The sequence below is a fragment of the Tursiops truncatus genome, chromosome 18 (genome assembly GCF_011762595.2).
Source record: "Tursiops truncatus isolate mTurTru1 chromosome 18, mTurTru1.mat.Y, whole genome shotgun sequence".
Lineage (NCBI taxonomy): Eukaryota > Metazoa > Chordata > Mammalia > Artiodactyla > Delphinidae > Tursiops > Tursiops truncatus.
The window spans coordinates 78,011,819-78,024,859 of record NC_047051.1 but is presented as its reverse complement, the minus strand read 5'-3'; the positions used below and the strand labels follow the sequence as shown (position 1 = coordinate 78,024,859).

The 13,041-nt window shown below is 42.7% G+C and overlaps 1 protein-coding gene across 4 annotated transcripts in view; it reads right to left on the bottom strand.

The window, feature by feature from the left end:
* Nucleotides 1–216: 216 nt before the first annotated feature.
* The window catches only part of CDC16 (cell division cycle 16), a 28,057-nt gene continuing 15,232 nt past the window's right edge, over nucleotides 217–13,041 (bottom strand). For 3 of the 4 annotated variants that reach the window (XM_019921047.3, XM_004312713.4, XM_073795470.1), the window contains 6 exons: nucleotides 10,570–10,722; nucleotides 9,218–9,281; nucleotides 6,694–6,755; nucleotides 5,662–5,797; nucleotides 3,987–4,077; nucleotides 217–695 (listed from right to left, as the gene is read on the bottom strand). In XM_019921047.3, coding sequence (XP_019776606.1) covers nucleotides 436–695; nucleotides 3,987–4,077; nucleotides 5,662–5,797; nucleotides 6,694–6,755; nucleotides 9,218–9,281; nucleotides 10,570–10,722 — 766 coding nt within the window. In that variant the 3' untranslated portion in view covers nucleotides 217–435. The remainder of the gene's footprint in view (nucleotides 696–3,986; nucleotides 4,078–5,661; nucleotides 5,798–6,693; nucleotides 6,756–9,217; nucleotides 9,282–10,569; nucleotides 10,723–13,041) is intronic. The other variant, XM_073795471.1, reaches the window with a different exon arrangement.

Genomic DNA, 13,041 nt, shown 5'->3' with positions numbered 1-13,041 from the left:
AACTGGTGAAATGCAAAGAAGTCTGCGGTTCGGTTACTAGAGACCAACATGGATTTCTTAGTTATGATAAAAGTCCCACAGTCACATAAGATGTTCACAATGGGGGAAACTGGGTGAGGGTGCACGGAAGCTCTCAGTACTACCTGTGCAGATTTTCTGTAAGTTCAAAATTAGCCCCAAATAAAAGTCTATTGAAAAAGAAAAAACCACCTAAGACATGGTTTACTTTCTTTATTTCACTTTGTATAACTGCTCCGTAGGATCAGAAAACAGCTGTTGCAAAGGTGTGCGATCCAGGCTCTTAAGGCAGGTCTCCATTCCTAAATGCAGAGGTGGGGTCTGGATGCATGTTGAGAAATGGGACATTTTAAAGACAAGGATGAGAGGAAACACTGACCTACTCTAGGACACAGGGGAACTGGGACCCGTCTGGAATCACGTACTGTGGTCTGACATAGGCGTCTCTAACATCATGTCACTTTCATTCATTTCAATTTCAAAGGTTTCTTCCAAGGAAGGTCTGGAATCTGGAGTTTTCCTTGAGGTTTCTAATGGTGCAAGCCCTGCTTCTTCCACTGTCTGTTTTTCTACTTCAAATTCCCTGAAATCCCACGGAGGTGAAATAATGTTCTTTAATGTCTTCATTGTATGCACATCAAAGTCATAACATTTTAATTTGTCTTTGATGTCTGCTCCTAAAAAGAGAGAAATGCCACAGTAAGAACAAAATAAGAAATTCCTTTTACCTGTCATTTCCACCAATACATGGCACCGCTCTATCGTTTAGGTCAGATGTCCTTGTAAGAGCACACGCATAGCTAAGGAGGAGAAGCGTTCCCATCATGATCTTGGGGACGAAGGGAGATTGTGGGGAGACTCCCAGAAGCACGTGCAGGCTCAGCTCCACTGGGCTCAGCAGCCGCCCCATCTCCAAAGCGAGTCTGGCACCGACAGAAGCCTGTGCGCGGTGCTCCCTCAGCTGCTGCACACGGAGAGCTGCCGGCTGGCGCTTGGCCCTGGTGCAGTCACAAGCCTCAGGTATACAGAAACAACAGTGAAGGGAAATACATTGTCTACAAATCAAAATCGTGAGAACAATGGATGTATTAGGTCCAATCATTCCCGACATAAACAAAATGACAATTTTACAAAGTTCAAACTAATAGCTTTCAGTAATAGATGTTTTAACAGATAATAACATCCAAGTCTTCTTAAGATAAAAATAGTACAGCATGGCGATTACAGTTAATAATACTGTATTACATATTCAAAAGTTGCTAAGAGAATAGACCTTAAAAGTTCTCATTGCAAGAAAAAATTTTTTCTAACTATGTTTTGTGACAGATGTTAATTAGACTAACTGTGGTGGTCATTTCACAATGCTTACGAGTATTAAATTATGTTGTACACCTGAATTTAATACATTATATGTCAATTTTACCTCAATAAAATAAACTAATATGTAATGAACAATACACTTGGAAATCTCCTTTCTAAGACCATTACCTTTGTGAGGACAGGCAAAACGTCCGTCCTATTCAGTACTGTATCTCCACACCTTTCTTAGCCTTATAGGACTTTTGCGTTTAAGCTTCACAACTCCTCCTTGGACAAATGTGGAAACTGAGGCTCACACTTGCCCCAAAGCCACAGGGCTACTGGGTGGCAGACCTGAGATTTCAACCCAAGGTGTTTTTTTTTAAGTTTTAAAAATTGAGCCGTAACATACAAACTGTGAACTGTGCACAGCTGGATGAATTTCCACATATGTACACATCCACATCACCACCACCAGACCAAAAGCGAGCATTTCCAGCTCCTAGAAAACCACCTCAGGGCCCTCTAGTGAACCTTCCCTTTTAATCGCTGCTCTCATTCTTCTATCACCACTGATTAGTTCTGCTTATTACTAATCTTTGTATAAATGGAATCAATCAGTATATATTCTTTTCTGGTCAAAACTGGTGAGACTCATGTATGTTGCAACACGATTCAGTCGTTAGCTCTTCTAACTGTGCAGTGTTCCCCACTCTGCTATTGCTGGACCTCGGTTGTCTCCAGTGAGCTGCTGGGGGAAAGAAGCCGCTATGAACAATCCCGCGTGTGACTTCCGGCTTACCGAGGCTCTTGCTTCTCTTGCGCATAAACCTGGGAGCAGAGCTGCTACGCTGTAAGATCAGCACGGAAAGTCACTGCCCCCATCGCCCCCAATGAATCACACGTCCCAGCACCCACGCCCTTGAATAAGCCCTCCTGTGTTGACGGTGCACTTAATCACGACTCATTCTGATGAACAGAATGTGATGGAAGTGATTTGTGCAACTTCCAGCTTCCAAGGGGTCCTGATGCTTTAGTTCTTGTCCCTCAGGACCCTGAGACGACCAGGCTATGAAGAAGCCTGGGTTAAAGACCCATGGAGAAGCCCAGCTGTGTCACTGAGGTCCCCCTGTGTATGAGGCCATCTTGGACCATCAGCCCCTCCAAGTGAAGACCAGCAGAAGAGCCATGAACCGACCCACAGGACTGTGGGAAACTGGCCGGAGTGGTGTGTTAGGCAGCAAAGGCCTATTTAACTTTAGCAGATGTGCTGTTAAACAGTTTCCCAAAGAGCTCTGACCCGTTTATAACCCCGACAATAATCAATAATGTACGAGGATTCCAGCTGCTCCGTGCCACTGCCAACACTAGGTACTACCAGTCAGCATTTTTCACTTTTAGCCATTCTGGCAGGTTTATAGTGGTGCCTCATTACGGTGTGTTTTTTTGTTTTAATTTAATTTAATTAATTTATTTGTTTTTGGCTGCGTTGGGTCTTTGCTGCTGCGCGCAGGCTTTCTCTAGCTGCGGCGAGCGGGGGCTACACTTGGCTGCGGTGCGCGGGCTTCCTACTGCGGTGGCTCCTCTTGTTGTGCAGCACGAGCTCTAGGCGCGTGGGCTCAGTAGTTGTGGCTCGCGGGCTCTAGAGCACAGGCTCAGTAGTTGTGGTGCACGGGCTTAGTTGCTCCGCGGCATGTGGGATCTTCCCGGACCAGGGCTCGAACCCGTGTCCCCTGCATTGGCAGGCGGACTCTCAACCACTGCGCCACCAGGGAAGCCCTCGTTATGGTGTTTATTTCACTTTACTGATAAGTAATGATACTGAGCCCCTTCATTTATTTTGTAGTTACCTGAATAACCTCTTTGGTGAAATTCCTGTTCAAGTACTTTGTCCATTTTTGATGGAATTTCTACTCATTGTAGGATCATGCATAGGACTTTTTGTACGCAAGTTCTTTGATGAGTTTATGTGTTGTGGGGGACTCCTCTCGGTCTCTAATGTGCCAGCTTGCTCTCAAGTTTTTACTTTTATTGAAGCCTAATTTAGCACTGTTTCCTCTTCTGCTTTTACACCCTGTTAAAGAAGTCTTTGCCTACCCCAAAGTCCGGCTCTCAAGATGTAACCTCACTGCGATGCTCTTTCCCTCACAATGTTCATAACTAAGTGGGCACCCAAGTACAGCAACTCCATACCAACTTACCTTATGACTTGCTAATCATTAAAAAAGATTTAAAGAATCACATAGCATTGTAACGTGAATGTAAGCCGACTTAACAGTCCACTGAAGTGCAAAGATTTACATGCTATGCTCTGCATTGTAAAATATTCAGGCAAGAGCCCTTTCATTTACTTATTAGAAAAATCTGTCTTAAGATTTTTTCAATTATGCAATTAGATCGATTGTTGTATGCCACAGTGCTTTGCACATACCCTGTAACTGTACTTTGCACACAGCAAGTACTCAACTTTAAACTGAATGGACACTTAATGAATCATTAATTCCCACACGTTGTTCCACTGAAATAAATGGAGTTTCTTAACATTAATGTAGCTAGAATCATTAGAAAGATGAACTTAGAACTTTACATGAGCATTTGAGAAACCTAAAGAGATATACAACAATCTGAAAAATGGAATACAACGTCAAGAAGAATAATTATAATCTTACCAATATAAGCTTCAGAATCACCAATGTACATTTCAATGCAATGACCAAGCATTGTAACAGAAAATGTATCATCTCGCCTAAGACCAAGGGCCTGCCAGAAAAGATTCAGCACGGTTATTACAAGAAAATTTGTCTCCTTCTCTTTGGTGTAAAACATTCTCACAGGACTCGTTTCTAAATACTCCAGGGAACCCAGGGTAGAGGTAGAGGGAGGCTGTTAGTGAGGATACAGTTAACATGAGTAGCCAATAGTTGATGACTGTTGAAATTGGGCGATGGGCATGCGGAGGGTCATTACACTATGTTATTGTTTACGTTCGAAATCCCCTCCTCCAAAAAGATTTTAAAACCTGTATCTCCACAAAAAGCCTTCAAAGACTTCTGTTTTAATTAAATCATAGAAGAGAGGTAAATTGCACAATGTTCAAATACAGACATTTGAAAGATCACAAAAACTATTAACACTTCTAAACACTTCTGCTGCTCACAAAGTATTCTGGTTATCTCAGCGGCACTTCAGGACTTCACTCTACCTGAAAATCTCTAACCAACCTTTGAAAATCAGTTACGAATCTATCACTCACAAATTTATCTTTGAAATATTGCATTTTCTCAAATTTTATCTCTTTCTCCAAAAACAGTTGTTTCATCGATTCTAAGACGCACATTTTTTCAAATTCTAGCATTTCTGAACTTGGGAAGTCTTTCAACAGGTGGATTCTTACTACTGCTGTCCGCCAGGCACAGCCATGATACGGGAGTCTGTGACAGCAATGTGGGCTTGGCGGCCACACCAAGAGCACAGACTAGACCACAACCCCCTGAAGAACACCTACAGAAGATACTGGACTTGCGGTTGTTGTCTAACAACCTTTTGGTGACACTTTCTGACAGAGCCAACGTCTCTGGCCGGGAGGAACCTGAGTGAAATGGGGCGTGTGCACTGGCACACGGACACAATTTTGGGAAAACAGGAATGACCACCTGGTACAAAAGTGATTTAGAAGGAGCAAACTCTGAATGGGAAGAAATGAACATCTTAACTATTTATTTCACTTACACCTTCTTTTTTATGTAGGTAGTAAAGTGATCCCTGATAAAAATCTATGTCCTAATATGTCCAAAAGAGCACTTTTTCTAAGTACAGAAAAACTAAGTGACAGGAAGGAATTACGATAAAGTGTAAACGGCAGCGTATTTTTGTGTGTGGTCACCTCGCTTATTAACGGTGGCTTAGAGCTGATGAAATACTGCATGTGGATTAAGGGCAGAGTCTTTCCCAGTGATGAATGCACAGGCTTTGTTCATCTACAAACATGATCTGAGGGAATTACTTTTAAGTCATAAATAGAAAGAATGGAGTTCCCAAAGGGCTCCTCAGATGTACACCCAGCTCAGCTGTGCTGACAAACACTCCTGGACACTTGTGTTTCTCACTGACACTCAGGACAAGGTTCACATCTGCTCTAATGTGAGGAGTTACTACACGACAGTCACGGACTTTTCTCTGCAAAGACAAGAATAAAATACAAGGTTGCCTGAGGAGTTTTAAAATGTAAATTTTAAACTGCACTTCTCTAAAGTAACAAAACATTGCCTAGAAAACATCTTTTAAAAAAGTGGTAACTGTTAACCAGATTTAAAGTTAGGTACAAGCAAAAGACGAAAGACGTACTGTGTGGAAATAGTCCACGGCATTTTCAAAGTTGCCCATCAGACTATGGATATACCCTATGGCAGAATAGGTGGACGCATTCTGAGGAATCAACACCAGTGCCTGCCGGTGGTAGTCCAAGGCTTCAGCATACTTCCTGGGAGAGAAGACGAGGGAGGAGAGGAGAACAGGAAGAAAGAGAGAAAGCAGTCAGTGGGCGCAGTGGGTACTCCTTGATGTAGCCACGTAAGAACCACTTTCCTGTATCAGAGAAACAGTCTAGATGGCAACGGTCCTTCGCATCCACTGCGTATCTTCAGTGGGTCTTCCTGCCTTCCAGCTGAGGGTGGGCACTCCTGCAGGGCTACCAGCTGAATGCCATTCTTGACCCTTGGGCCTATGCCCCATCGCACAGCAAGACCTCTTTTATGTGAAGACAAGCCTCCTACACCAGGGATGGTTAAAAGCAACCAAACTGTTTTGCTTTAAGGTCTACAGGAGTTGGAGCAGCATTTCCCCAAATCCTCTGCAATACTTGCTCCGTAAAAGCTCTTGTGAAGAAAGGTTTTGTGCTTAATAATGTTTGGGAAATGCTGCAGTTCATAACGCATAGTAAAGACTGCAAGAAATCCTGAAAAAGCTGCTAAATTTTGAGTAACCTCGAGGTTCCCAAACTTATTTAACCAAAGAATCTCTTTTTCAATTGGCATCTATTATCACATCAATCATCACACCATAAAACTGGCATCTGGAGGAGAAGGGTGAGTTAGGATATGGATATGGCTTTAATTAGCTCCTACTGTCCTAATTCTTCTAAATTAATTTTGAACACTAGAATTTTTTAATCCTAGAAAATTGAAGTTATTATAATTCTCAATATATTTCTAAAATAAAATTATACCAACAGAGGTAATAAAAACATTTGTTTTGTGCTTGTTACATCTGAGTAGCCAAGTACAAGAAAGCTAAATAAAAATATGGAAAAGAGCTACACAAAATTAAGTAAACTTTTACTCACAAAGAATATTTCTGAAAATGCTTTACTTCACTTACTTAAGTTTTCTGCAGACATGGCCCAAGTTGTTCAACAAAGGTTCCCATTTGTCAACTGTTACCTAAAACAAAGCACATCAGACCCATGATTACAAGCTACTTTTCATCCTACCCGTTTGCACTGCATGACTTCACTCCTCTGTGCGAGAGGGGCTCTCTCCTGGTGCTTGCACAGCACTAGGCAAGACTGTTGAGTTGCTTTTCCAGCGTTCCTACTAGAAGCCACTTCCTGAGCGTCATTTTATTAGCACTATTCTGTCAAAGAGCCCACCTATGCCAAAGAACTTCAGATTTTGCACCTCCAGCCCAGAGCTTTCCATCTGCCCAGTAACGTTGCTACTTAGCAACTCACAAGCACTTCAAGTCCAGCACACCACATGCTAACGTCTTATCCCCTCTCCCCTGTCAGCCCAGCTCCCCGACCTCACCCCTCTGGTGCTCTGCCACTCAGCACACAGCACCACGTCACCCCTGACCCCTCCGGGGATGGCGTATCAGCCCCCTCATCAGAACGCCACCCCCATCACTAACACGTCTTGTCTGGGCCCCATCATATGAGTCTGACCACGCCACCTGTCTTAAAGCTCCTACTGTCCTGCCACCCCTCGACAAGGTGCAAACTCTAACATCATCTTCAAGGCCCTTGAAGACCCACACTTACCCCTCCTGCCCCATTTCTTGACGTTCTCTGTGAACTGAAAATCCAAGCCATACTGAGTTGGCTCCAGTTTTGCACATACCATTCTCTACATCTGAAATACCCTCTTCCTTACTTTTGCCTGGCTAGCATCCATCCTTTAGGACCGAGGTGTATTTCCTTGAACCCAGAAGGCCTTCTTGACCGGCCATCAAGTCTGTGTGGAGTCCTTTACTTCCTCAATCACAGCCCTTTCTGTGCACTGTATTATTACTGGCGATTTATTTATCTGCACTGATCTGAGGGCATCAACATCAAACCAGTTTTCTGTTGCCTCCCAACCCCTAGCTCAGAGCTTAGGACACAGTCGACACGCAGCAGTAAGTCAGAACTAAGGGAATAAACAGACCTGGTCACACCCTCTAACTCCCCTGAGCCCAGCTCTGGAAGGCACTGCCCATGTGAATGAAACAAACCCTCTACGATTCTTAGGCACACCTGCTTTCCTGGGCTACTCTGACATTTGCTGCAGTTTACAACTCAATCACACAATATCTTCCCCTCCTCATGTAACTGTTTAATGAGCATTTTGAAAGTTTAATAGTATTGTGCTTTTGTATTTAAACCATTACTTTAAGTGTCTGCAAGAATCCAAAGTGTCTTCTGATCATCAAAGATGTATATAATTTCAACTTCAAATGTGGTTTTTGACAGTGCATCTCAAACTTTTCTGTGCATGAGAATCACCCGGGGATCTTGCTAAAACTGCAGATTTTGGTTCAGCAGATATGAAGTTCTGCACTTCTAACGAGCTCCCAGGTGACGCTGATGCGGCTGCTGCAGTCCAAGGAGCAAGGTCCTAAGGGATTCAATTCTTTGAAAATGGGCAAGGTGATAAGTGGCCACCCTGTATCAACAGAAACACATGCATTATCCCGACCACCCAAGACTGAGCTGTGGAAGACCTGCTTTATACACATACGTGTGCAAACACACAGATATATAGTGTTTTTAGGTTCACATGACAATTAAGAAGAGACCAAAATAAACAAAGCTGTGTCTACAGGGACAAATAAACCGCCACCTGGCAGGGAGCCCAGGGGAGCTGCGTCTGTCTCAGTAAAGAGGAACTTATAGCCAAGGAAGATGTATGCTGTGGGCAAGTGTTCCTGGGGGCAGGAACAGAAGGACACTGGGAAGTGATAATCAGAACAGAGTAAGACAACACAGGCGTGAATAAAAGAATCAGGAACCAAAGAGCAACAACATGCAAATCTCTGACCTACAGAAGTTTACAGCGTCTCAAACTGTCAGCATTTAATATAATACCAGTGTTTACACATCCATGATAGCTGGAAGGTTAATTCATGAGCACAAATTCACGCACCTCTCATGTGACAGAACCTGGTTAAAGATCTAAATATATACTAAGTATCAGGTAAGGAAGAGCAATGATAGGTCTAATTTTAATGACATGTGGCCCCATTCCTGCAGAAGTGGGATCTGCTGCTACATGTACCCATTGGTCAAAGAGGTTCTAGACAAGGACAAGTCAGATGCTACAGTGCCTACCAGCTTCCATGTATCATCACACATTCCCTGTATCAAATAATCATGGAATATACTCTGATTACGCCCACAGATCAAAACTAGAGCCTCTTAAGAAGCAAAGAGCCAACACCTACCCTCCCAATTAGAAAGACTCATTTTGTACCATGTAACAAAACACTTCATACCATGACAAGTCAAACATTAACAAACATCTGCTATGATAAATATTAGGTTATTATATTCTAGGTAAGACAGACGGTCTAATATTATCTTCCTCATTCAGTACTAAACACACTTATGAGTGTGTGTGTGTATTACAGATATTATATAGAATACCTCATTCCCAATTGCTTTAATTTTTTCCAAAGCATCGAGAAACCATTTTTCCGCTGTTTTCCATCTAAAATAGAGGGGGAAAAAGTTGCAGTTTATTCAAAATTAGCATGTATAAACATTTTAAGAAAAATATGAATATCTCTTTCCAGTAATATTAAAATGAAATGAGGCAAACTTCCGTGAACAGTTTTTTAAAAGGCAAATGTAAGTGAGATAAATGATGACTTTTATGGCGTCAACATCACAAGAGTTCAAGATTTCAGGAGACACAGCATCTTCTCAGGAATCAGGTTCCATAAAGGCACTGTTAACACTGCTTTAGCCAACACCAAACCACTGCTCCCAGGGGAGAAGCTACAATCCTCTGCTCACACGCTCACCAACTGTTCAGTGTACCTGGTTTCACACGTGCTTCTGTTTGGCAACACCTTACTTGACGTATATTGTTGATCTGTTAACACTGAACTCACAGCCAAAAGCACTGTAACTGATGCCTGAACAAAGCTTATCTAACACCTGTATCCTGACCGAGGCATATCTCAGCCTTCCTGAGCTTAGGACACTAGACAGCACTTTGGCATTCCGCTTGGGGATCATTTTAAACTGTAAAATAACCAACATAAGGCACAAAAAAGGGAAAAGGGCATAAAATAGACTACAAATAAATTGATTGTATATGAGATTGTTACTATAGATTATTTTAAAAGGCTCCAAACTCTTTTATAAATATTAGATAATCGAATTTTTAGAATACACACAAATGCCACAAAAACACTACAGTAGTACTAATTTACTGTTTTAAAATTTAAGTATAGTTCAGTGCAAAGGACTACAGAGTCCCCTCTTTGAGTACAACACTGAATTGCTTATTCTATAAATATCCAAGACTACAGTAACCTCAACTACTGACCAGGAAACTCAGAGACTGGGCCATTCTAATTGGCTTAATTTTTGGATTATCTGCAAAGGAAACATTTTTGTTCCAAAATTGTAAGAAATCTTTCTCAAATGTATGAATCCAATTCCTAGTCAACAAAGAGACGACTAGGGATTCTGCAGTGTCTCCAGGCCACCCTGAGGGGTCCAGTGACTTAACAGAGTTGGCAACAACTGTCCAGTCCAGGACCTAAGAGCTTGTGACAGCCCACAGCACAGAGGACCAAAACCCAGGTTTAGTATTTTTAAAGAATTCCAAGATAACACTCGCTATTTTCGTTTTTTACCTGTTCGCCTCCTTCTCCTAAAATGAAATGTCTGTGAAGAGCCACTCTGATGGGCTAAACTCTGGTGACTGAGGTTTTGCTCTCTGTACAAAAAGGAAACAGAGGGGCCTCTGGCCTTTCAGTACTTACTCTCCATTTTGAAATGCGACCACGCCAACCTCATGCATAACAAAAGGGTCTTCTGGTGCGATGCTTAGAGCTTGGCCAAAGAATCTTTCAGCCAATTTTGAGTTATTGGTCAATCCATATTCTAATCCAATATAAAGCATTGGCAAATGACACCTAAAAATATTGGAAAATTTCACATATTCAACACTCAAAACTTTATAGTTCAGCAGATTTCAAATCCTGTCTGCAAAATAATTTTAACATAGCCAAAAGTAGGGCGCTTACTTGTTTTCTGACACTTCATTTACTAATATTTAATGAATATCTAATAGGCTCTTTATCAGCTGCCACTTCTAAAATCTACCAGCAACCTATTCACCCTTACTTTTCATTATTCTACAGTAAAGAGACAAAACAAAACCCCTGCAAAGCAGAAGGGTAGGCCCCACTGTGCCAGCACCCAGGCCCAGCCAAGACCGCCTTCCTCCCTCACTGACTCAGCAACACAGACCCTCATGGCTGTGCTCAATTCCACTTGCCTCTATGCAGCTGCTTCGGACTTCCAGCTAGACCACCCCCCACCCCTCGTGTGAGTCTCCACTATCGGTTATTATCAGTTCTATGCTGCAGAGCTCTGAATTATGTCATGTGTATTCTACTCTCATACCCTCTGAAAACAGTTGTAGGCAGAGTAACTAGTTTTAATTGAACTTCCCTCTCTTCACCCTGTCAGACCAGTGATCACAGTAAGATAACCTTTCCCCAGAGATGGATCTGACAATGTCAGTGAATACTGACTGCCTGGCTGGGAGGTGCCCGGGCTCTAATCTAGAATCATGACTGAAGTTACAACCGTAGCATCTACAGAAGGGTCATGAAGAACCTTTATGGATGTACCTGGAGGAAATATGAAATGCACAGGAAGGAGCTCCAAAAATCTATTCCTCGGGCTTCCCTGGTGGTGCAGTGGTTGAGAGTCCGCCTGCCGATGCAGGGGACACGGGTTCGTGCCCCGGTCCAGGAAGATCCCACATGCCGTGGAGCGGCTGGGCCCGTGAGCCATGGCCGCTGAGCCTGCGCGTCCGGAGCCTGCGCTCCGCAACGGGAGAGGCCACAACAGTGAGAGGCCCGCGTACCGCAAAAAAAAAAAAAAATCTATTCCTCCATAGGAGCAGCAAGAACACTGCCAACAATTGTCAAAATAAACATTTCTAGAACTTTGCAAGTTAACCAAAGGCTTACAACAATCTGAGGGGTATTTATTCTAGAAAAACAGCTGAATCTCAGTAAGAACAGCAAACTCTATGACATTTAACTTGTCTGATTCCCATCTCCCTTTCCCCAGCTCCACATTAGCCTAGAAAATCAGCAGTCTGACAGCCACTGGAGGGGACAAAAATTAGTTTGGAGCTTCTGAAATACCCCACAGAGACCTGTCACTATTTGACATATCTAGCAGCTCCCTGGAAAAGCCCCATTCACAGCTGTCTTATTTGACCTGACTCAGAGCTCATGCAGAGAAATGTCTACCCCCAAGGCATTTGTTGAAAACAATGTTTAACATTAACCTGAGGCAGCTACACCAGAAGGCCACACACAGGACCATATGCACACACAGGACCATATGCACGCATAGGAAAGGCTGGAGAAGGCCCCAATCTCTCATCTCTGGATGCCCCTGAGGCTCAGTGCAAGCAGGAATTGAAGAGGGCTAAGGCAGAATTACCAACCATGGGAACACTGAAGACATGCCCCTATACACGTACAGGGTCCTTCAGAAGAGGGGGGGAAACTCGGCTCAAGATATGAAAAGAAGCCCTGAGCTAACTGAGCAGAGGCTTCACTGGCCTCAGATGACAAAGGACACAGACTTTACAAAATTTTTAAAAGCCCAGCAAAGTCACCAAACAGCCACAACAAACAGCAACAACAACAAACCCTGGGGTGGTGTAGGGTAAATGTGATTTCCAGAATTGCCACATTATATTACTTTAAACGTCCAGTTTCAACAAAAAATAAAGAGACATGGAAAGAAACAAGAAAGTATGGCAATACATAAGGGGATAAAAGCAGGCAATAGAAACTACCCTGGAGGAAGACCATACACTGGGTTTACTAGAAAAACACTTTAAATTAGCTATTTTAAATATCCAAAGAACTAAAGGAAATTATGTCTACAAAACTAAACTATGAGAACAATGTCTCACCAAACAGAACAACAAAAGGTAAAAATTATAACAAACGATCAGAAAACCTGGAGTTGAAAAACAAAATAAATAAAAAATTCACTAGAAGGGTTCATCAGCAGTTTGAACAGGCAGAGGAAATCATCAAACATGAATAAGGTCAAATGAGATTACCCAGTCTGAGGAACAGAAAGATAAAAGAATGGCGGAAAACAACAGTCGCATCGAGTTGGGAGACACCACCAAGCATCCCAACATGTGTGTAAAGAGAGCCCTGGAGGCGAAGGGAGAAAGTAAGGGGTAAAGA